General features: G+C 36.7%; 1 protein-coding gene across 2 annotated transcripts in view; it reads left to right on the plus strand.

Annotated features, from left to right (window-relative positions):
* The window catches only part of LOC116550961 (SAM domain-containing protein SAMSN-1), a 147,669-nt gene that overhangs the window by 8,549 nt on the left and 113,668 nt on the right, over positions 1 to 25,452 (plus strand). Inside the window, exons 3-5 of one of the 2 annotated variants that reach the window (XM_032277171.1) lie at positions 17,985 to 18,025; positions 21,428 to 21,465; positions 23,980 to 24,066. In XM_032277171.1, coding sequence (XP_032133062.1) covers positions 17,985 to 18,025; positions 21,428 to 21,465; positions 23,980 to 24,066 — 166 coding nt within the window. Of the gene's footprint in view, positions 1 to 17,984; positions 18,026 to 21,427; positions 21,466 to 23,979; positions 24,067 to 25,452 lie in introns of those variants that run through there. The other variant, XM_032277168.1, reaches the window with a different exon arrangement.

A 25,452-nucleotide genomic window follows, 5' to 3' on the forward strand; every position in this document is an offset into this window, starting at 1 on the left:
TTTATGATTTGGAGTTCTTATTGTAAACTACCATTTACTGAATGTGCAATAGATGATTATATAGTTAATCCTATCCCCAAAGCAACCTTATGCTATGAATAATTATATCATTTTCTATATTTGGAAGTTGCAAGAAAGAAAGGCAAGATAAGCTGCTAAAGGCTATATAAACCATTAAGTGTTAAAGTTGACATTTAAAGAGGTATGTGTCTGAATCAGTAGTTTCTGGTAAACCAGGTGTTGGAGGTGAGACCTAGATTTATAGCATTTTTCAGTTTCCATGGTGTGAATGCCTCACCACGGCAGATTTCAAGCTGCTCATGGTTTAACTACAGGTTTGCAATATCTGAATATTTAGTTAATAATTATCTCAAGTGCTGATTCTAGCACATCACTGGCTGCTTTCAAAGTTTATGTTGTAACCACTGTAATAAATTGTTTTTTGAACTTACGGATACACACCATCATTTCTAAAAGGTAAGTGTTACAAAAATGCAAATGCAAATTCGAATTGTTTTGTGAATTATGTTTAAAATTACTAGAGATAGAGTTCTCTGCATTATACAAAATTGTACCTGTCCCTCCTATTTAACAGTGCTGGCTATTCTAACTCTTAGGCAATTGAGCTGTACTTAAAATACAGTCGACCCATGAACAACATGGGTTCAAGCTGTGCAGGTCCACTTACACGCAGATTTTCTTTCACCTCTGCCACAACTCCTCCTATCTGTCCCCCTCCTCAGCCTACTCGATGTGAAGACAACAAGGATAAAGACCTTTATGATGATCCACTTCCACTTCATGAATAATAAATGTATTTTCTCTTCCTCATGTTCTTAAGAACATTTCCTTTTCTCTAGCTTGCTTTCTTGTAAAATATGGTGTGTGTGTGTGTGTGTGTATATATATATATATATATCATACAAAATATGTATTGATTGACTATGTTATCAGTAAGACTTGCAGTCAATAGTAGGCTGTTAGTAGTGACACTTCTGGGGAGTCAAGGGTTATATGAAAATTTTGGACTGCAAGGGGTGTCAGCAACTCTAATCTCCATGTTGTTAAAGGACCAACTAGAATTTAATACATATAACTTATTGTACTTGTGTTGTGGCTCAGGACAATACAAAACAGCCTATGTCTACTACAGATAAACCATATCCCTATTTTTACAGATTTAGATGCCACTTCCTGCCCTTATAATCACACTTTTCCTGATAATCCAAAAAATAATATTAACTATCTTTTATTCAATGCCTTATTTTTGTAAGGTAATATATGTATACATGAAATTATTTCTGTTATTCTCACAACTTAGGGAGCTGTGAGATTTTAGAGAGATTTAGAAATCTCTCTGATTTTCTTTTTCAAAATGTTCTTTCACAATTTCTCAAAATGTTGAAAAATTTTAAATAACTTGCCCTCTCACAAAGAGAATGCACCAGGATTCAAACAGATCTTTTTTGCTTTAGGGGAAGGATAACAACAAATTACTTTTAAGTTTTGTACTTACCTTCACACATACCTATTTTGTTCTTTGGGTACATTAAACATGACTTATTATCATAGCTTTCAAAGTTTAGATTTGTTGGAAGCTTAGAGCAACTAGAAAGCAATATTGGAAAGCAAGTTTAACAATAAGTCTCAGTAACTTAAAAAAAATACAAAAATATTTTTTAATGCAGTGGAAACTCTTCCCTTAACCTTACACCTTTTTGAATATCCCTCAGGTGTTGGTGTGGCTAGAAATGCATAAGAGGAGCTTGTGCTATTTTGTACATATGAATGTGAGAGAGAGAAACCGTACATATGGAGGCTGTCAACTGACATTGCAAATTGTTTATAAGCATTTTCACGCTGTAATTAAAAAGAAAAATTGTATAGGCTGAAGAGCCTGAAGACATTTTCTTAAATGTGTGAGTTTAGTAAATATGCATAAAAAACAAACTATTTCATGGCCAACTAGTCTACTACAATTTTTTCAAACTTCATTTATATTGCAAAAGTAGACAAGAATAATACAAACATGATTTAAATTGCTATAGCGCTCTCTCTCTCTCTCTCTGTAATTTCTCAACATTTAATAAAAAATATATGTATAAATACAAACATATATGTATGCATGTATGTATACATGCATACTGAAAAGTCAATTCAATCCTTGATTTCACCTTTTCGTCGTTGAATTATGCCATTCCAATCAAATTATTATTGACACATTATATTCCTAATGAAAATTATTTCACAGCTTAGATAAATAAAATCAGGTTTTTAATAATGAAATCAAAATATTTTAAGTATCTGTTTTCTTAGTATCCCTAGTTAATGGTTTGGACCTTACCTAAATTTCCCTCTCAACCTTTGAAGAACAGATTTTTTTCCTTTTCTTCTGGTATTGGTGCTTCCTTCCCAACTCTTGATGTAAAGAAACAAAAAAGTCTTGGACCAGATTTATCAGTACCAGAAAAAAGATCATTCCTTTTGGACTGGCTCTTCAGAAATACTTTGAAATCATCCCTAAAGCTAATGGAGTTATGGCTCAAGCTCCCAGTCCTCAATCCAAGTATTTGTAACCTTCCCAGAGAAGAGAGGTACTCACACAATTTCTAGAACCAACCTGACAATACGGCTGTTTGTTACAGAGGAAACTATAGCCCATAATAAAAATAATGTCTGTTGCCACCTGAATTGAAAAGGAAAATCAAAATGAGAGAAGAATCCTTGGCTTTTGGCTTTCCTTATGAAATATATTATTTATTCATACTTATTAGGAATTTTATCCTTTGGATATCACTGCTTTGAACATGGTGGGAGTCCCATAGTTCAACGTAAGATCATAAATATTCTCAAAGGAGATGATCCAGTGTAGCCCATATGTACAATTATGGGTAGTAGAAGTATTGGACAGAAATAATTTTATTGGGGGGTTTTAAATGAAGAATATCATACATCATCATAAATATCTAGTTTGTATCTTAATTGGAGTTTCAGGAAGGGTCAATAATGAAAAGCTCATCCAAAGAGAAACCAATTTAAGATATGGAACATTATTAAATGTTTAAAGAGGAATAGTAAGTGATCCACTTGTGGTATATTAGGGAAGGCATAAAGTGTTGAAGGACAACTGCCAAAAACTGGTAGGAGTGAACAAGCATGCGGCTAAATAAACGTGCCGAAAAATTAAATAAATAAACTAACATGTTAACCTGAGGACTGATCATTCCATTATGTTATTTTAAATGTAGCCTGTAACTGCTTGATTCCTTATCTATTTTAGTACCTCCTGTGTCTGAAGCTAATAGAGTATTTGAATTAGAAAAAGCATGAGAATGCTATGGTTCGAATGTCTCTCCTAAAGTTCATGTGTTGGAAATTTAATCCCCAGTCCAATCATATTGACAGGTGGGACCTTTAAGAAGGGACCTTTATGAATAGATCATGAGGGCTCTCCTCTCACAAATGGACTAATGTCGTTATCATGAGAGTGAGTTTGTTATCGAGAGTGGGTTTGTTATAAAAGCAAGTTTGGCCCTCTCTTGTTCTCTTTGTCTTGACCTCCATGCCCTTTTGCTTTCTGGCATGCAATGACACAGTAGTAAGAAGGTCCTCACGAGATGTGGCCCCTCTGTCTTGGACTTCTCAGCTTCCAGAACTAGAGCCAGTAAATTCCTGTTTGCTATAAATGACCCAGTCTCAGGTATTCTCTTACAGCAACACGAAACAGATTAAAACAGAGAACATAAAATGTTTGTACCTCTGCCAATTTGGGGTTAACTGGATCAAGCCTGAATTATCCGACTTGCTGTTTATATTGATTGAAGTAAGCAAATAATTGTCAATTTTTCACTTCATTTTGTGTCTCATAAATTAAATTGATAGAAAATTTGAGCCTTTTAAAAAATGTGCTTAAACGTGGGTCAAAGGCAATGTTCCTATTATTTATGTCTTGTGCATAGTGGTCATTCAATAAATATTTGTAGGCTGAATAAATGGATCAGTGAAGGTTCATTACTGAAGCTAAAGAAAGTCTTATAATAGCGGAGAGCCAATGATGCAGCGGATAAAATTGTCAGCTTTGGAGTTGAGCAGTTATGGATTCTCTTTCTAGCTCTGTCACTTAGATGCTCTGTGACCTTGGAAAGTTGCTTAAAGTCTTGCAATCTCCATTTCCTTATGCTATAGAACGGGGTGAATAATGTTCTGTATAAATTTGCTAAATTCAAATGTGGAAGACAGAATCTACTCTTGCTACTATAAGCAGGCAGGATCTAGCACAGAAGTTAGAGAACCCTCTGAAGGGCCGATTTTCACACTCAAGAGTAGGGACTGAAAATCATAGCCTGAGGCAGCCTGTAATTGTACTGTGCATAAGCTAAAAAAAAGCTTTTACATTTTTTAAAGTATCTTTAAAAACAGAAACAAAAATAAGGGAGACAATAAAATGGAACAGAAACTGTGTCTCACAAACTTAAATATTTCTATCTGACTTTTCACAGAAAAACTTTGCTACCCCTGCTCTAGAGCTACACTGTACAACCACAGGTGGCAGTTGAGTACTTGAAAAGTGGCTAGTCCACATGAAAAGGATGAGTTCATGTCCTTTGCAGGGACATGGATGAAGCTGGAAACCATCATTCTCAGCAAACTAACACAACCGAACGCCACATGTTCTCACTCATAAGTGGGAGTAGAACAATGAGAATACGGGGAGAGGAACATCACACACTGGGCCCCGTTGGGGGATGGGGGGCTAGGGGAAGGATAGCATTAGAAATACCTAATGTAGATGACAGGGTGATGGATGCAGCAAACTACCACGGCACGTGTATACTATGTAACAAACCTGCACGTTCTGCACCTGTATCCCAGACCTTAAAGTGTAATCATAATTAAAAAAAAAAAGTGGCTAGTCCAAATGCAGTTAGACAATATGTGTAAAATATATAATATGTTTTAAAGACTTCATATGAAAAAATGAGTAAAACATAGGTTATTAATAATTCCATAATTATTTGTTGAAATTATAGTATTTGATGTATGCTAGGTAAAAATGAAATTTTGCTCATTCCTTTAACATGGCTACTAGACGTGGTCTCCACTTTTACTTTCCACTTTCCAAATTTCACGTGAATGCACATAGTTGGCCAAATCCAAGTCATATCTGCTATCCAAGCTTCGCAGGAATGCATATGATGTGATTTTTAGCCTTCTGGCTTTTGCATAAAGACACACTAGAAGGTAGGTGGGGAATGTTAAGGGGAAATCTACTATGCCCACCACTCTTGCCCCCCAGGGTCTTTAATCCTTATTGTAACTGGTGTCACTACACTCAAAACAAAATGCACACACACATAAACAGTGCCCTCTCACCACTGGAACTCCTTTGCAGAGTACATGAAGGATGCCTGGCTTTCAGAAGGTGGCCTTCCTTTGTCTCTAGAGAATATAATTTGTGTCATTCCTGCCCCAGGCACAGTTTTATGATAACATTTAAAATGAGTTGGATATAACAACCCCTCTGCAATACTTGGGTCCTGTAAACTGTTAATAAAGACCTTTTTTTTTTTTTTCAGTTAATATACAGGTGGATGAACAAAAATCAAGATTACTTAATAACACTAGAGAATAAATCACAAACAAAGGAGTTGATATACAAAATATTTTCTGCCACTTCTGGCAGTCATTCTCAAGAGCAGCTGAATTTAAGGATTACCTGAAGACAAACAGATACCCACACCCCATCTTGGACCTATTACGTTGCTAAAAGACAGTTATAGCAGCCCTGTACATTAGAAATAATGATGTGACTCATACATTTAATTTTAGTTACCCTAGTAGACACAATAAAATATTTTAAAAAGAGAGACAGGTGAAATTGATTTTAATAATATATTTAATTAAGCCAGTATATCTAAAGTATTATTTCAACATGTAATGAATACAAAATTAATGATATTTTTATATTTTTGTTTCTAAACTAACACTCTGAAATCTGATGTGTATTTTATAGTTAAGAGCACATTTCAGTTCAGATGTTGGAAATTCAGTGGTTAAAGTGCAATCAGTTCCAGCGAAAAAATAAAAATTGTGGCTTTTGCTCACCTTTGGTTTTAAATGAAAACGAAAATTAAATTAAAATTCAATTCCTAAGTTGTGTCAGCCACGTATTATACACTTGGGACTATGGATGGCTGCCATATTGGACAAGGCAGGATGGAAGGCTTCGAATTGCTGATGGTGCAGAGGCATAACAGTAACCAGATAGTATCAATTATCCACTTCACTAAGGGAAGTGTAGACGTTAAAGTATAAAAATGTTTGATGGTAGACATTTCATTATAGACTTTTAGAAAGAGCATAGATATTAAAGTATAATAATACTTGATAATAAACAGTTGTACACTTATTGTTATTTTGAAATGAAGTCTTGCTCTGTCACCCAGGCTGGAGTGCAGTGGTGCAATCTCAGTTCACTGCAACCTCTGCCTCCTGGGTTCAAGCGATTCTCCTGCCTCAGCCTCCCAAGTAGCTGGGACTACAGGTGAATACCACCATACCCAGTTTTTTTTTTTTTTTTTTTTTGTATTTTAGTAGAGCTGGGTTTCACCATGTTGGCCAGAATGGACTCAATCTCCTGACTTCATGATCCACCCACCTTGGCCTCTCAAATGTTGAGATTACAGGGGTGAGCCACCGCACTCGGCCAGTTATACACTTTTAAAAAGAGATAGGATCAGTTTACCACTGAGGAAGCTGAGATTAGTGAGTTGATTGCAGTGACAGATGGAGTCTAGGCTGGAGTTCTGGCTCCCAAATACTAGTCCTATTCCTTGGTGTCTCTGCTACAAGTGTGTGTGGTGACAGTAGGTGGCGGGTTATGTGCATGATACATACCCAAGAGTGAGAGAGATTAAGAGGGGGTAATTGGAAGTTTTTGGGAGAAGAGAAATGAGGGGGAGGAAACAATGGTAAGAAAAAAACCCAACCTTATAATATATGTGCTAAATATGTTCTGATATCTAGAGAACATAGTGAAAAAGAACTTGAGATGGGTGAATTTGAAAGACTTACATTTTATTCCTGCTCCCAAACTGGGAACTGTGTGTCTTTGGGAATGTGATTGAACTTCACTGACCCTAAGTTTTCTGAACAATAGAATATGGATACAAGTTTCTGTCTCTCGGTTTGCAGTGAGCATCAAATGTTGTAACCCACTTTCAGCACCTGGCATAGTGCATGTTAATGACCCTCACCTTTCCCTCTGCAAACCACCATACTGGGGCAGAGTAATCTTTACATTTAATATCCTTGATTAAATTACTTTAAGTCAAACTCTCACTTGATCTTGGATGTTGTTTGAAAATAACTGCTTAAAATAATTTGTAATCAATGCTTCTTATCTAAAAGTATTGATTTTTACTGGACAGGATTTATTGTTGCTGTGCCTTAGAAAACCCAAGATTTTAATCTCCACAAATTGCCTCAAATGCCTAGGTGTAGTGCAGTGTTTGACAATTCAGCCTTAAATTTCCATCAAATGTAAACAGGTGTAAACAAGAAAATCTATTATAGTGGTATTTTTTCACCTACTAATGCATATTTCAGGGTTTTATTTTCCTTTAAATTTTTTGTTAAATTTTTTTCACTAGTTCCAGAACACATATGTAGAGCTTGCAGGGTTGTTACCTAGGTATACATGTGCCATGGTGGTTTGCTGCACCTATCAACCGGTCATCTAGGTTTTAAGCACCATGTGGATTAGCTGTTTATCCTGATGTTCTCCCTTCCCTTGCCACCACCCCCTAAAATGCCCTAGTGTGTGTTGTTCCCCTCCCCATGTCCACATGTTCTCATTGTTCAACTCCCACTTATGAGTGAGAACATGTGGTGTTTGGTCTTCTGTTCCAGTGTTAGCTTGCTGAGGATAATGGCTCCAGCTTCATCCATGTCCCTGAAAAAAATATGATCTCATTCTTTATGATGGCTGTATAGTATTTCATGGTGTATATGTACCACTTTTTCTTTATCCAGTCTATCATTGATGGGCATTGGGTTGGTTTCATGTTGTTGCTATTGTGAATAGTGCTGCAATAAACATATGTGTGCATGTATCTTTATAATAGAATAATTTATATTCCTTTGGGTATATACCCAGTAATGGGATGTATGCGTCAAATGGTATTTCTGGGTCAAATGGTATTTCTGGTTCCAGATCCTTGAGGTATCGCCACACTGTCTGCCACAATGGATGAACTAATTTACATTCCCAACAACAGTGTAAAAGCATTCCTCTTTTTCCACAGCCTCACCAGCATCTGTCGTTTCTTGACTTTTCAATAATCACCATTCTGACTGGCATGAGATGGTGTTTCATTGTGGTTTTGATTTGTATTTCTTTAATGATCAGTGGTGTTCAGCTGATTTCTTATGTTCGTTGGTCACATAAATGTCTTCTTTTGAAAAGTATTTGTTCATACCCTTTGCCCACTTTTTGATGGAACTGTTTATTTTTTGCTTGGAAATTTGTTTTAATTTCCTGTAAATTCTGTATCTTAGACCTTTGTCACATGGGTAGATTGCAAAAATTTTCTCCCATTCTGTAGATTGCCTATTCACTCTGATGATAGTTTCTTTTGCTGTGCAGAAGCTCTTTAGTTTAATTAGATTCCATTTGTCAAATTTTAGCTTTTGTTGCAATTGCTTTTAGTGATTTCATCATAAAATCTTTGCCCAGGCCTATGTTCTGAGTGGTATTGCCTAGGTTTTCTTCTAGAGTTTTTATGGTTTGGGGTTTTACATTTAAGTCTTTAATCCATCTTGAGTTAAATTTTGTATGAGGTATAAGGAAGTGGTCCAGTTTCAGTTTTCTGCATATGGCTAGGCAGTTTTCCCAGCACCATTTATTAAATAGGGATACCAATAATAATAGAATTCAATATTTTAAAAATGCAAGTTTAATTTTTTATACACTTACTAATCAACATTTTTTACTGATACAAAGCACTGGTGAAATCCATTAAATTATTCACAGCTGCTAGATGTTAATGAGAAAGTAATATAGCAGATTCAAGCATAGTTTTGAAGGCAAACAATATGATGTGTGTCTAGCAGTTGGTTAGAGCACAGCACTAATGAGGCCAAGGTCAAGGGTTTAATCCCCTCACGGCTAGTTAGTTTTGTTCTATTTCATAGCCAATGGCAGCATCCATGACATCAGATAGCTGACTTGGATTTGCCATTGATCATTAGGGAGTCTGGGCTGAAGGATAGCGAGCACCAGTACAAAACCATTGCCCATTATGGAAAGAATAACTGAAGGGTAGAACCACTCTGCTCCCTTTGTCCACTGTTCACTCTGATGTCATTTGTCCACGAGGATTTTCCTTCACTATAATCAGTATTAGGCCACCAGATACAATTCTCCACTTTTGACTTGGGATAAGTTATCAGACAATAGTAAGAGCACTAAAATAAAAACTGAGTTCTCCTCCTGGCTTGGTTTCTAAATAGCACTTGGTTAAGTCATTACCCAATCCAGAACTCAGTTTTTACCTCTATAAACTAACAGAGATAGAGTAGATGTTTGTTTAAGGCCCCATGCTGCATTAAAATAGCTCCATAAATACATTGAAGATTTTTTGGAATGGAGGGTTGCCCAATATTAAACTCTATTATTTTCCTTTTGGTACTGCAGAAGGCAAAATTTAAAAAGGACCTCAATGAACCCCACTGTATTAATCAGGGTTCTCTAGAGAAACAGAACTAATAGGGTGTGCATGGTGCGTGTGTGTGTGTATGTGTGTGTGTGTGTGTGTGTGTATGTGTGTGTGTGTGTGTGTTGGTGGAGAGATGAGAGAGAGAGAAAGCAACATCTAGACTGGTGTTTCACTAAATATCTGGGTACTGTGGCTGAGCCATGTTGACACATAAAATAAATTAACCGTAACATCTGCCTTTTGGTATTTATGTCCTTGTGTCATCTTCACCTTTGGATGTTACTTGATTCCAATAGAGTAGGTCAAAGGTAACAGGAAGTCACTTCTGTGATTAGGCTACGAAAGACTTCCTAGCAGATTGCCTGTGTTGCCTTCTTGGTTTTCACACTCTTGTAGAAGAGACCAGTATGGTAAGGAACTAGGAAAAACGTTCTTTATAGCCAGCAATGAAGTAAGGCCTCCAGCCCAACAGCCTTCAGGAAATTGGATGCTGCCAACAACTGCTGAGTAAAATTAAAGAGGGACCCTTTCCCTAGCTGAACCTTCAGATGAGACCTTAGACCTTTGGGCCAACAATTGATTACAGTCCTCTGAGTGACCATAAAACAGAGAACCCATCTAAGTCAGGCCCATATTCTTAATCCACGGAAACTGTGAGATAATAAATGTTTATTTTTAAGCTGTTATATTTGGGAATAATTTCTATTGCAAAAAAATAGACAACTAATACAGAAACTAAAATTAATGTGACAAGATATTGATCAGGGTTATTTTCAGATAAATCAAATGCATGCTGGTTACCTTAAGCAGAAAGGAATATACTGCAGGTTATAGAGAGCCCAGAGTTATTGAGAACTGAAAACACATACTCTAAGCTTGCAGGAATTACATCAAGAAGCACACTATAAACCACCAAATAGAGCTACTATTTCTTTCACAGTCAGGAAGTGGCCAAATCAAGATGCTACTACCACAATGCCTGGCTCAAGAACCACTGACTCCATTGAAGTTTGTGACATTAAAAATAGACGCACACACCTTGCCTTTCCCCTATGTTGTATCAGTATCTTAAGTTAGTGTCTGTGATAGATGTGACCTAAACAACATCTTATTATAGTAGCAAGAGTAGGTAGATATGCTTTCTCTTCTCTCCCCTCCCCTCTCCTCCCCTGCCTTCCCCCTCCCCCTCCCTTCCCCTCTCCCCTCCCCTCTCCCCTTCCCCCCCTCCTTCCTTCCTTCCTTCCTTCTTTGTTCCTTTTTTCTTCCTATTTCTCTTTTTTCTCCTCTTCCTCTTCTTAGTCCTTCTTCTACACATTGATTTTCAGATCAATAAAAGACAGATTAAACAAGAAATATATATTCAAAATATCTAGAGAGTAACATGAGCAACTGCGATTAAATTCTGTATTATAAGTATCAAGCCTAACTTCTATAAGAATTCTTAGAAGGAATTCCTAAAAATAATGCAATACAGTAATTAAAAGCACAAAATTTGGGGAGGAAGTTAAACAAACATTATAAAAATCCCATCTTGGGCCGGGCACAGTGGCTCATGCTTGTAATGCCAGCACTTTGGGAGGCCTAGGTGGGCAGATTAAGAGATCAGAAGTTCAAGACCAACCTGGCCAATATTGTAAAATCCCGGTCCATTAAAAATACAAAAAATTATCCAGGTGTGGTGGTGGGCACCTGTAATCCCAGCTACTTGGGAGGCTGAGGCAATAGAACTGCTTGAACCCAGGAGGCGGAGGTTACAGTGAGCCAAGATCTTGCCACTGCACTCCAGTCTGGGTGACAGAGCTAGACACCTTTAAAAAAAATAATCCCATCTTGGACAATTTTCTTAAACTCTTTAAGCACTTGTCTCTTCTCCTATAATCCTATAAAATTAGGAAATTATTTGTTACCTCTTAATTATCAGGTGAGAATAAACAGTGACAACATATTTTATATTATTAACAGGAAGGCTGGCACAAGGTAAATGCTCAGTAATAGGTGTTAACTCTAAGTACATAACCGTGGTTCATAGTTTAATGGTACAAGTCCCATGGAGAAAGTGAGATTTAAGCTTGGCTTAAAAAGGAAGAACTGAAGTTAAAAATGATGAAAGACAGGTGTTTAAGATGTTTCCACTGCACAGTGTCCAAGAACCTTTCACAAAAGGTCTTAAAAAAGCACTTAGAGTCTAGTGTCTTATAAATGGGTAAATGGACACAGTGAAATGTGACATGTCATCTTAGAATAGGTGAGTAATGGAGAAGTCAAAGTAGGTGACTCCCAAGTTGGTATTCTCACCACTTAACTGCATTTCTTACTTGACTTCAAACTATTAGAATCGAGAGTTTTTTTGTTCTGTCTTATATTATCATCAGCACTGACATAGCTATTAATAACATAGACACTAAAGGAAGAAAATGAGATTAACAATGGCATCCCATCAGCTAGGTCTTCATCAAACTATGAACAAGAGTAGTCAGTGTCAAAACAGTGCATGTAATCCTTTTCTTGACTTTGGGATTGTGTAATGACTCATAACAAGCCAATACGTAAAACATAGCTTACGTTCACTGACAAGACTGCACTTTTCTTTCATTTTTATTTTTTCCTCTTATATCTATGATGACATACAGCTATTCCTTTACCACCAATTCATATATAAACACCTTTTGGTGGTTTTAATTGGTTTCCTCCCGTAAATAAAGATTTATGTTAAAGTAAAATGAAATCAATAGATTAAGGTTAATTATGCTCTGTTCTTTTTTTTATTTCCTAGGCTTACAGGACAATTACTAATTGAATCTGATGAAAGCCATGGTTATCTCTTTAATCATCTTAAAAAAGAAAGCTGTAAAACAAAAAAGCCTGTTCCCACTTTAATTTTCTCTTAAAAGCGTTTGTCATCACTACTGACTGACATTGGACTGAAATACTATAGATCAGGATTTTAAAGTTCTTGTTCATCAACCTTTGTTTTATACATGTGGACACCTGATTGAGCTCTGAGGGGCTTCCTGGGTTTTGTCTAGGTTAGTAGCAGCACCGGGAGAGCAAGTCAGGTTCTGGGATACCAGTTCAGCGCTTTTCCATTGCAACGATGGAATTTGATATTTTTACTTATCTGATTTTGTATCACATTTCTTGCAAGTTTGTTTGGCTTGCTCTTGTTTCATTTGTGGCTACAAAGATTAAAGAAGACAATAAGTGCCAGGAAACATGGCACTTAATAAACACTAGTTGTTCTTTCCCTTTCTAAAACCTTGTGTAAATACAGTTTTATAAATCACATTTAAGGACACTTAAGAGAGCTCTGTTTTAAGAAATCTGGAAGGGAATCTTTTTGAAAAGGAGGAATCTTTTATAATGTAAATAACAATCCCCTAGGTAACCTGTTTTACCATCCTGGATATTTATAATGCTCTCAGAAGAGTTTGTTACTTTAGGATTGATGTAAGGCTCTCTTCGCACACTAGTAGTCAAATGGCAAAGTTCATATGCAGTTTACTAGCTCTGTTCCTGGTGGGTGACAGGCCCTGTGCATTCTCCAGGATAAGCTACAGGATCTGTCCTGAGATGAGAAGCTGTGTGTGGATGCTGTACACCAGCCCCTTAGAGAAACCAGAATTCATTAGCTGTACGGGGTTGTTACTTGAAGACTCGGGAGCTGGACAGGCTGGCAAGAAAGCCTTACTTCTCCCAACAGAAAGAGCTGATTGTTGCTTTTCATTCTTCATTTTATTCTCACAGGAGGATAAAATCTGTTTTCCCTAAGAACTATAACATTATTACAGTAATATGCTGATGGGGCCTCTAATGTGCAGACTGTCATCTAAATTCATTGGTTCCTGAAGTGCCTGATTTTAATTAAATGTGGTGTCATAAATTGCTGGGCATTCTTTGATGATGATGATGGCAGCTCCAAAATGATTAATGCCTTTAAGACACATCAGTCTGCTGTCTACACACTTGTCTTCAAATACTATTAAATTATTAGTATTAGTGCTTCAAGAAAGGTGTTCTTTCTGAGTTGTTTGTTTAGTAGTGATATGTGGTATTATATTTCTCTGAATTTTTGTAGCTAATCTCCCTTCTGGCCAATAGTGCTTCTTTGTGAAATTTCCAGTCTAGATGATAGGTAGATTTTGTATCTATGCCATCAAGAATAGAAGTAGCATCATGTAGCAGTGAAGACACCAAGCACAAAACCCTAGTTTTATCGCTTACTAGTAATGTGGGCTTAGGCAAGAATGTTGACTGCTCTGTGCCTCAGTTTACTCATCTATAAATTGAGGTTAATTTTAATAGCATCAACCCTACATATTGTTGTGAGGATTAAATGACTTGCTATACATAAAGCATTTAGAACTATGCTTGATACTGTATGTATTCCATCATTATTATTCTGGAAATATGTAAAATCATTACATTAGAAAAGGGATAGGATTTAATCCCTGTCATTCTTAATAATTTGCTTTTTAACCAACTGGGCTCAGACTAGGTACATTTACCAACATTCCCCTTTGCCATAGTGATCTCATCCATTGGGAGACATCTCCTTCATTGAAAGACATCTCCTTCATTGGAGTTTTTCCATACATTTGCAATCAGTTATGGAGGAAGGCAGTAGGGCTTCTTCATATTTGGGATCGTTTGTTCCCCGTCACATAAATCTTGTTTTGAGAATACTGTTGATACCTCAATATATATTTTTTCATCTTCCTGATTGCCTTAGATATGCTGAAAAATTAGTTTATTTTATTAACTTTGAAGTTTCATAATTACTCTCTTTGCCACATGTCTATCAGAATTTTAAAAAGGAACTAACTTTCATGTCTTCTATGAACATTGGTAGGAACTTTGTTGAAACATAGGAAGCCAAGAAATGTCCAGAAACATACCTTTTCAGTTTCCATGTGGCATTCTTGGAATCACTGTATTTTAATACTAATATAGCCATTTTAGTCATGCAAGTGAACAGTCTTCATTTTTGCAAGAGAATGAATTGAACAAAATAGAAATTGAATTGGCTTAACAGGAAGTTATATGTGTGTATACATATTTACATACATATAATTATGTTCAACTCACTTCAATATCAGAATTCTATGTAACTATTAATAAACAATTTAAGGAGAAATATATATATATATATATGTGTGTCTCCAATGTGTTTGGCATCATGTAAGGATTTCATAAAGGTTAACTCATTTAATCTTTAAAGTAAGTTTGACCCCGTATTCATGGCAAATGTCAAATTAATGGACTAGGCATTTATTTTACTGAAATAACTTTCTGAAATGGCATCTTCCTTTTGGAATTCAGAGTAGAACACACACACACACACACAGCTGTGGTTCTAAAAATAAAATTGCATGAGTCTTTCTTTGACTTGCCCCTCTAGGAATAAAGTACCCAGGGTATGAACTCCAGTGTACATGACAGTCTGCTTATGTAAGCAGCAGTCACAATTGAAAGCCGTTTACATTTTCCACAGCTGCTCTGAGTCTGGCATAAGCAGTACTAAAAATTACTTAACCAGTTCAGTAGTAATCTACAAGCAGGCAACACCAAGGGAATAGACCTATTGTTCTAATTAAGTAGATGTTGGCTTGTGTAAGCCCTCTTCTTCATATAATCACACTCCAGACCTACATTTAATGTGCCTAACCCTCCCTACCCTTGTAGGAAGCAGGTTGCCTAAACGGAACTACATTAACTCTTTCATCTTAATAGAGATTAAAAAGAAGTTTCCCCTCAATTTTTTCGCAAAATATTATTTACAAGAAAGTCTTTTAACAAAATTTCCAAAACAAAACTGATTCATCTTGAGGAAAAATTGGATGACCCCAATTCCAGCAAAACAGGACAAAGTGATTAGTCCCTAGAGAATATTTTGACAACATACATGGTAAAAGTAACTAATCTCTATTTGTGGTCTTGTAATTTTTTTTTTTTTTTTTCTGAGGTGGAGTCTTGCTCTGGCATCAGGCTGGAGTGTAGTGGTGTGATCTCGGCTCACTGCAACCTCTGCCTCCTGGGTTCAAGAGATTGTCCTGCCTCAGCCCCCTGAGTAGCTGGGACTAAAGGCGTGTGCCACCATACCCAGCTAGTTTTTTGTATTTTAGTAGAGGTGGGGTTTCACCATGGTGGCCAGGATGGTCTCAATCTCCTGTCTCCGTGATCCACCCGCGATGGCCTCCTAAAGTGCTGGGATTACAGGCGCGAGCCACCACACCCATCCTGAAATTCTTTCAGTCTCAGTCTAGATGTCTCCAAACTTCAAACCAGAAGCTAATTATGTTCCTTTCATCACAATCACCAGTTACAAGTGTTTAAACTTTGTGCGGGTCCCACACCTAAATATATTAACAAAAGCTTCACCCAGGTGATACAGGAGACTGTGTTTGAGTAATCTGTCTTCTCCCCAGATTCAAACACTTTTGCTCAATTGGATATAATCTTTTTGAACCATCTAGAAATAATCTATTTGGTAGCAAAGGCAAAGGAATACTGATATAATAAGTTGTTTCCAAAGTACTGTGATTTTAATGATTAAAAATTAAAAGGTATTGAATATTTTCCGTATTCCGTAATGCAAATCTTGTCTATTCTCACAAAAGGTAGACTATTTTGAAGAGGGCAACATTCATAATCCCAAGAGATCTTTTTAAACCTATATGACAAACTAATGAGACTCAGGATGATGGATTTTGACAATTAAGACATTTGGACCTGATGGCATACACTGTGGAACATGGAGCTTGCTCTTTCCTTGTAAGTTCCAAATATATGTGACAGAAAAACATTACTACAAAGATGGGTGGCCATCTTTTTTCCTCACGATTGTCACAAAGCTGGTTAACTGTGTGTGGCCACTGATTGTGGGGCAAAGAACACAATTAGCTTCTAATCTGAGATTTGGAGAGATCTGGCTCAAGACCTAAACAATTTCAGAAAAAGACCTTGAATAGAGATTGGGTACATTTAGGGCACAGGATGACAAAGCATAGAGAACGGAAGGAGTGGTCAGTCTGACCATTAATTCCTCAAAGGCTTGTTGATATCCCAACTCACATCAGGGCTTAGTTCATGACTCCCACGTCCTTACCTACAAGCGCTATCCGTCACCTTTTCCCTATGAGCAATGTCCTGTGGGTGATGCACAAGCATTTCAAACTTGGCAATATATGCTCCTCAAGTTCAGGGACTGACTGTTTTAGCACGGCGGGTTTTAGTAACGCTCTGCTCAACAACTGAGAAAATAGGAAACTCAAATTGTCCTCTGCTAGTTTAAAAAATCTTGATACTAACAAAATAAAGATTAGATAAATGGCCCCTTCAATCACTATCTGGGGGAAAGGTTGTCTTGGATTTCACTATGTTCTGGGTGGTACTATTAACCATTGGAATAATAGAATCAAACTTCCTCTTTCTGGTTTACAGTCACCATTCCTCTTATCCTTAGCATTTGTGTTTCCTTCCCCCTCAGAAGTGGAATATTGATAGCAATTTTCATTGGTATGTAAATTCCTACCATGCCAAACAAATGAACCTCTCCAGAACACAATCTGTTGCCTTTCATGTGGTAGATATTTAGTAAATTTTCTAAATGAAGAACAGATGAATAATAGAGAATCTGAAGGATTTTTTAAAGGTGCCTAGGGCAATTTAAGCTCTTTAAAGGATAGTGAAAAATGTGACATATTCTTTCCCCAAAAGTGTAAAGGATTTTACACAACTGTCACTTGGTCTGAAGGAAAAGGTCAGATGAATCACAGATATATTTCAACACCCTCAGGGTATTGTGATAGATTACTTTCCTTCTTTCTCAAATGAAGGTACTCCATGATATAACTAACACACCCTGGTATGTATCTCTCTCCTTGGTTTCGGTGGATTGAAGAAGGGACAGAAGGTTTAGATTATGAGGATTTAATGGGATGTTTTAATTTAAGAGACCTGTTGTTGTTTTTTTTAATGACAAGGGCTTAAAATAAGGTATAAGCCCTAGTTAATAAAGAAAACATCCTACTTTTCTCAAAATTACAAAGACAAAAGGAAAAAAAAGTTAAAATTTGAGCCAAATTTCTGTGACACATTACTAAAATACAACATGGGACATATCAGTCTTTTTATTAGGAAAAAGGCAAAATGAGTGACATTTTAATTCTACTAGAAAATGAATGAATATTCTTTCAGATTTCTTGGTATAGCTTTGGCTTATGCTATTTATTTTATTTTATTTATTAATTTTATTTTATTTTACAGGGAGTGTCTCATTTGGAGAATAAAAAACCAAAAAAGAGAAAGTAAGTCAAATTTACTTTGTAAACTTCATGTTCCCTTAGTTCTGTAATGGTGAATGTAGTTTTTTTTTTTTTTTTTTTGAGATGGAGTTGGCTCTGTCACCCAGGCTGGATTGCAGTGGCATGATCTCAGCTCACTGCAACCTCCGCCTCCTGGGTTCAAGTGATTATCCTGCCTCAGCCTCCTGAGTAGCTGGGATTATAGGCGAGTGCCACCACGCCCAGTTAATTTTTGTATTTTTAGGAGAGACGGGGTTTCACCATGTTGCTCAGGCTGGTCTCGAACTTCTGACCTCATGATCCGCCCACTTTGGCCTCCCAAAGTGCTGAGATTACAAGTGTGAGCTACCGTGCCTGGCTTGAATGTGAATTTTTAGTGAACTTCCTGCCAGAGAACTTTTTTCTTTTTTAGCTGTCATGTACAAATCTAGGTGTGGATTACTTTGCTACTATTTCTCTGTTTATGCTGATACATGGGAAAGCTGTGTTGTGACATTCCAGTAGACAGGGATGTGAAAATTATATTTTCAGAAGAAACATGTGTCTAAACCAATCCTAGATTAAAGTGGGAGCCTACATAAAAACATATTTCTATCAGTGACCTATAAATCTTCTGAAGTATTTTTCTAATCCACGTAAAAATGTGTTTGCAAAGGGTTTCGGGTTATTTAGGTCAGGCCTGGCTTTACATTCAGCACATCCAGCTACCAGAGGACATGACATACACACGTTGCATAAGGTAATGGGATTTTAACTGATAAGCAGGAAATACACATGGGCAGGAAGCTGGTTTATGGGAAACTTTCAGAGTGGTTGCCGTGGATACAGAAGAATGGCTTCCTTGCACCCTGGATTGGTCTGGGGCCAAATTGTGAATTACGTGATGTTCTCTCTGGGTGTCCTTTTTCTCAAAAGCCCTTACTCTATTCCCACCCTAGCACTCTGCTTTTTCATATTCTTTCCTTTTTTTTAAATTTTGCTCAAGGCTTTCTCCCAGTTAAAAATATAAAACACATTCATAGTAAGTAGGTAATTGGGTGATTAACAGCTTAGGGACCTGGCAGGCTAGTGTAGTTGTATTTTAGCTACAATTAACTGTTTAAACTATGACACTGGCATTTTAAGCATGAGATGGAGTAAAGAAGGGCCTTTCTCAGTCTAATTGCCATGTATGTGAGGCTGTTTATTCTGACCATAAATAAGAAATTCACTAATTCCAAGGCACATACTTATACAAAACTGTAGCTGTTGGCTTGTGATTGATGCCTCCACAGAATATAGGCCACCAAAACATAGAAGACAGAAGGAGGATTGAATTAAAGGGAAAGTGTCTGATGCTGACCAATTTACAGCTTTTCCAACATAAACCAGATCAGTCAAGATGCTCATCAGATTCCAAGCAATTGAAATAAAATTGAAAACTTCTTTGAGTTCCTCAATTTTTTTTTTTTTTTTTGCGCCTACCACTCTCCAGATGGAAATGATGTCTCATGTTGTTATATACCTACCTCACTTTAAAATATGATAAACAACTTTATTTGTTTGGAACTCTTGCTATATGCCAAGAGATGTCCTAAGCATTTTGCATTAAAAAATTAAAAACAAACAAAAGGTTAAGAAAAAGGAAACCTTATTTATGCATGTTTTTGCTTATAATTTTGAGCTTAAAAGAACTTTAAATGCCTATGACAAAGAAAGGGTGGGTAACCTTGGTTGTAATTTAATGACTATCAAGAATATGTATATGTGCAGCCAAAGTGAGCACATGACTATCAAGAATATGAATAGTGGAAAACACTTAAGCTGTAACAGTTAGTGATGAGATATATGCATGTTTACCCACATGCGTGTTAATTAGCATGGTCAAGTCAGCATAGTCCCAGTTCCATCCTCTGTTTCTGTTTCAAAACATTTTATTATGAAAAATTTCAATCGTACATAGGGGAAGAGTTAAAATAAACTCATATCACCAAACTTAAACAAGAATCAACCTAGAGTCAATTCTATTTTATTTCTACCCCATTCCACTCCCCCAACTTCATCCCCACTGTTTTTCTTAATCAAGCATATGCCAGACACATAATATCAAGCTTAAGTGTATATTGTTAGAAAATAGGAACTATTTTTTGAACGGCATAATCACAATACCACTGCTGCACTAGAACAAAATAAGACAAACGACATTATATTGCCAAATATACAGTCAATATTAATGTATTTCTGCCAGGCTCAAATGCTCAAATGCTTTTGCAGTGTTGGTTTATTTAAATCAGTATCCATAAAGCTCAGTTGGATCCAGTTCCCGTCTCTTAATTTATGTCTTTTCATTTATTTGTTGAAGACACTGGAGTCTGTGTCCTGAAGAATTTCCCAGATTTTTGAATTTTGCTGATTGAATCCTTGTGTTTTTTTAAGTATGTTCTTCTCTACTCTATGTTTCCTGTAAACCTTTAGTTAAATCTCCAAATATGGTAAGATTCAAACATATATAAAGTGTGAAAAGTTTTAAATATATACATACATATTTAAAAGTTGGTCTTCAATGACTGCATACTTTCTGTTTTGTTATATTGTAAACTATATGCTTAGTCTCATTGTTATTCACCTACTTCACTTTACTATATTATAAATAGCTTTATTTGTTTGGAATGCTTGCTATATGCCAAGAGATGTCCTAAGCATTTGGCATTAGAAAAATTAAAAAGAAAATAATTAAGAAAAAGGAAACTTTATCATGTCTGTTTTTGCTTACGATTATAAGCTTAAATAAAAGTGTAACCTTGGTTTTGATTTAATGACAATAAAGAATATCAATAGTAGAAAACACTTAAGCTATGACAATTTAATTATGAGATATGTGTATTCACCCACACACATGAATTGATTAGCATGGTCATATTTTTATGACAGTGATATTGCTCAGTGGGTTTGGATGGTGTCAAGTTGATCCATTTGGCATAAAGTTGCCCATCAGCCTTTCAATTAGGCTTTATTAATAATTGGTGATTATTTTCCATATCCGTTATTTTATTAGATGTTTCACAATAGTTATATTTAATTTACTTCATTCTTTCTGTATTTATTAACATAATTTTTTGGAAAAGCACTTTCCCCCCAGTAACTATTTGGTTATCCTGAGATACTTTAATGTAAAATGACTTACCTATTTTTTCGGGTTTTATGAATATTAGTTTCTCCATATTGCATAGAAATTTACAGACCCAAATTATAATTGTATTTACTGTAATTTGCCACCTAGGGTTAGGAAAATTCAAGACTGTAGGTAAACCTTACTTAGAGGTAGAATTTATTTCTGCTCCCAAAGGTGTTGCATACATTCTAATTTCTGTTTGATTAAAATGTTATTTATTAAATCTAGACTTAAATATTTTTTTTTTCTTCCAGGTTATTCCAGAGATTTATGTCTGAAAATAAAATATTTGGTTAGTGATTTCTAAGATTTCAAGTGTAAACGATGTATTCTGTCTCCCCAGAAGTTCTTTCTCCTGCTCCTGCCTAACAGCAACGAAACCGATTGATGAAAGTCAAATTGAGTTGTTTTTGAATTATATAGAAGAAATTTTTTTTAAATGGCTACATTCTAACTTTAAATGCCTATGACAAAGAAATCATTGATTTGTTTGCAATAATTTCCTTTTGTTATAAAGAGAATAATCTTCTTTGGTACTTCATTGGTTGATCACCTTCCAGCTCTCCATGTTTAGCTTGGCTGCTCCGTGGTCAAGGTGACTTGTTAGAGATTATTTTTTCTGGGGAGGAGGAGAAACGGAGTTTTGCTTTTGTTGCCTAGGCTGGAGTGCAGTGGTGCAATATCGGCTCACCCCAACCTCTGCCTCCCTGGTCAAGTGATTCTCCTGCCTTAGCTTCCGGAGTAGCTGGGATTACAGGCATGTGACACCATGCCCAGCTAATTTTGTATTTTTAGTAGAGATGGTGTTCTCCATGTTGGTCAGGCTGCTCTCAAACTTCCAACCTCAGGTGATCCAACGGCCTCAGCCTCCCAAAGTCCTGGGATTACAGTCATAAACCACCGTACCCAGCCCTAGAGGTCTTTTTAGATATGTGAATCTAGGAGTCAACAAAAAATTAGTAGAAAGTGATTCTATTATAAAAGTCTCTTCTACAATTTTCCACACACCAAATCTCCTCTTTAGTTCTGTGATAGCAAACATAGTAATAATACATGCAATCAGTTTGATTTGTATCTTAATTCTAAAGAAAAAAATCTATTTCTGTTCATTTCTTTTAGAAAATTAATGATCTCTTTTTACCTTACAGCATATAGGGAGTCAGTAATTATAAAACATTTACAGTGGTGAAACATCTAGATCATCCAGTCAAGTTGTTTTTTTTAATGTAGTGTGCTAAACTTATGGGTACCCTTTTCCCTTTCCATTTTTCCAGCGGAGATTAGGAGTGGGGTGCTCATACCCATTTCCTTCTTTTTTAAAAAACAGTTTTCTGGTAGGATCTGAAAAGCTCATTCTGACCAAGGTGATACCCCTCAATGGGTACGATTTTGAAGGATATCTGCATTTCAATCAGGTTTCAATTCGCCCAGCGGTAACATCTATAGGTGCTGGGTCCTATCAGGGTCCTGCAGTCACTTCTTGTTAAATATTTTGAATATTACCCCCAATTTGAATAGTGCATAGTCTTAAATAAAAGGAAGTAAGGCAAAATTATATTTTCCATCTAGATCCATTCTCAGTCTATTCTGCATACAATACAACAAATACTTCTAACACAATTCTTGATGATCAACTGCCTTTTCTATAATCAAAACAAATGAGCAAATAGTGACTTTAAAATCGATACAGCATGCTGAGTTTGTCTTCATGCTACACATTGGTTGCATTACTTAACACTTGTTTTATCAATGTATGATACAACATGTAGAAAGATTGATTTTCGTTGGGATTTTAATGATTGATTTTAAAAGGGATTCCAATTCTTCATTTGGTGCAATTCATTTCTTCACATGTCCAGGTCCTACTTTAGATATTGGGAGGACAAAGTTGAGCCAATCATTTATCTTCTATTTAAGGATCTTATGAGTTTCTTCACAGCTCAATTTCTCTCTACACAATTAGTTTGTTAGAAATGGTCTGGGCATGGTGGCTTACACCTGTAATCCCAACACTTTGGGAGGCCCAGGTGGGTGGATCACCTGAGGTCGGGAGTTTGAGATTATCCTGGCCAACATGGTGAAACCCTGTCTCTACTAAAAATACAAAAAATTAGCTGGGTGTGGTAGTGGGTGCCTGTAATCCTAGCTACTAGGGAGGCTGAGGCAGGAGAATTGCTTGAACCCAGGAGGCAGAGGTTTCGATAAGCCGAGAGCATGACTCCATCTCAAAAGGAAAAAAGATATAATGGGAAATATGGAGGGCAAGGATACTTTAACTTATGCATAAAAATAATTGATTATGACCCTGTCTCTACAAAAAAAATGGACCTATCATGGTGGCATATGCTTGTAGTTTCAGCTACTTGGGAGACTGAGGCAGGAGGATACCCGCCACCCAAGAATTTGAGGCCACAGTGAGCTATGATCACACCACTGTACTCCAGCTTGGGCAACAGAGTAAGACCCTGTCTCAAAAAAGTGATAATAATAATTGGTTGTGAATTCAAAAAAACGACTTCAAAGAATAATGCAATCATAAGCTATCAAGAGACACTAGAGTAACCACATTCTACCATATGTGGTGAGGTGCCTATGTAGTTCATGGGAGTAAGTGGGTAGCCCACAGCGTACCTGCATTTGTCCATGAAGGACGAGGACTCCCTAGAATGGGCCACAGAGCTCCCTTAAGATATCATGTACCAATTTACAAACCCCCGTGCTGAACTGGTTTTGATTTCAAATGTCTTATACTTACTGGACAAATGTTACTATGAATTCTGCTAACCAATTCTCTGCTGCACGTTAGAAGGAAAAACTGTGAATGACAAAACCTGGCAGGAACTCAGCAAGCATAAGAATGATTCCCACATCAGAAGGCCCTGTCAGCTAAAAGGTAATTACTAAATTTAGTTCAGCTGACTTTGCATTTTCCCAAAGTAGTTTAAAGGGCAGGTAAGAAAAATTTACATCTTTCACCATGAAAATAAGCAGAACATTGTGATCTACTAAAAAGGGAAAACGAAATAAGACAGAATAGAATATGTATTATTATAAACTATGAATACATACATGTATACATATGCATATATGTCCATACCTCACATAGACACATGTATAAAAAGGAAGTGGGATCTAGTTAAGTTGCCTGCTGAAGCAAAGAATCCGTTGAAAAGAAAGTTGAAAGTTTGAATGCACAAAAGAATTTTAAAATATATTAAAAATTGGAACATGCAGAAACTCTCTAAAGATAACATCAACATGTTAATAGTTATGGTTAGATTTTCTTAAAAAAATTAAGAGAAATGATTATGAATGTAAAATTAGGTCATGTTACAATTAAAAAATTTCTAGGAGAGCAAATGAGCAGTCAGATATAGAATAACATATTAATAATAAGTGATTTCATAATTAAAATTACTTTGGGAAGGCAAGTAATAAAACAGAAAGTCTTAAGGGTTTAGAAGGATGAAAACAGTATCAGAAGTCGATCTGCTTGGTATTCACCCCCACAGGTTACTGGAACAAGAAACATTTGATTACATTAACTATTGATGATTTAAGAGTCTAGAAATTTCACCTGGGGATGAAGAAGGGAATGGGAACCGTAGGAGTCTGCCTGGTGCCCTATTCTACTGTGGCTGGGTTGGTATCGAAGCTGCAAGACAAAGTCATTTTTAACTCTCCTGTGTCCTCTCCTCATGCAGAAGGAAGGAGTCTTTCCTGGGGCTGCAAGCTGTGCTGCTTGGGGTTGGAAAAGGGGTGATCCAAGCATTCCTTTGGCCACCCTTGCTGATGACTTACTAGATCATGTGCACCTCAATTCCACTGGCTTTGAGCACAGCACAGCACCAGGACTTGCCCAGGAATTTCAGTCCCTGTGGCCTGGACTGCCTTTCAAGTTTACTTAGGACCCCAAAGTGCCTCAGTCTACTGTTGTGGGGCTAGTCAGAACTTGGGAGCTAGTCTATATGCTCCCCTGTGGTTGATGGCTGAATTCTGCCCTGTGTTGCTTTCCATTGTGAGAGACAGCACTGAGATCAATGCGAAGTCCCACAATAACTTTGGTTTTCCTCCCCAAGCACCAAGATTCTCTCTCTGCACCATGAGGCTGCTACCAGAGGTAGAGGAGGAGGGTGGAGTCAGCAATCCAAAACCCTTTCCTACTTTTGTCAGTGCCTCTTTCATGGATATGATGTTAGACAAGGTGCTGTGATCACTCACCTGATTTTTGGATATTATGGAGGTGCTTTCTTGTGTGAATAGTTGTTCAAGTTGGTTA

The sequence above is a fragment of the Sapajus apella genome, unplaced genomic scaffold, assembly GCF_009761245.1.
Source record: "Sapajus apella isolate SASKATOON/1434 unplaced genomic scaffold, GSC_monkey_1.0 scaffold8, whole genome shotgun sequence".
Classification (NCBI taxonomy): Eukaryota; Metazoa; Chordata; class Mammalia; order Primates; family Cebidae; genus Sapajus; species Sapajus apella.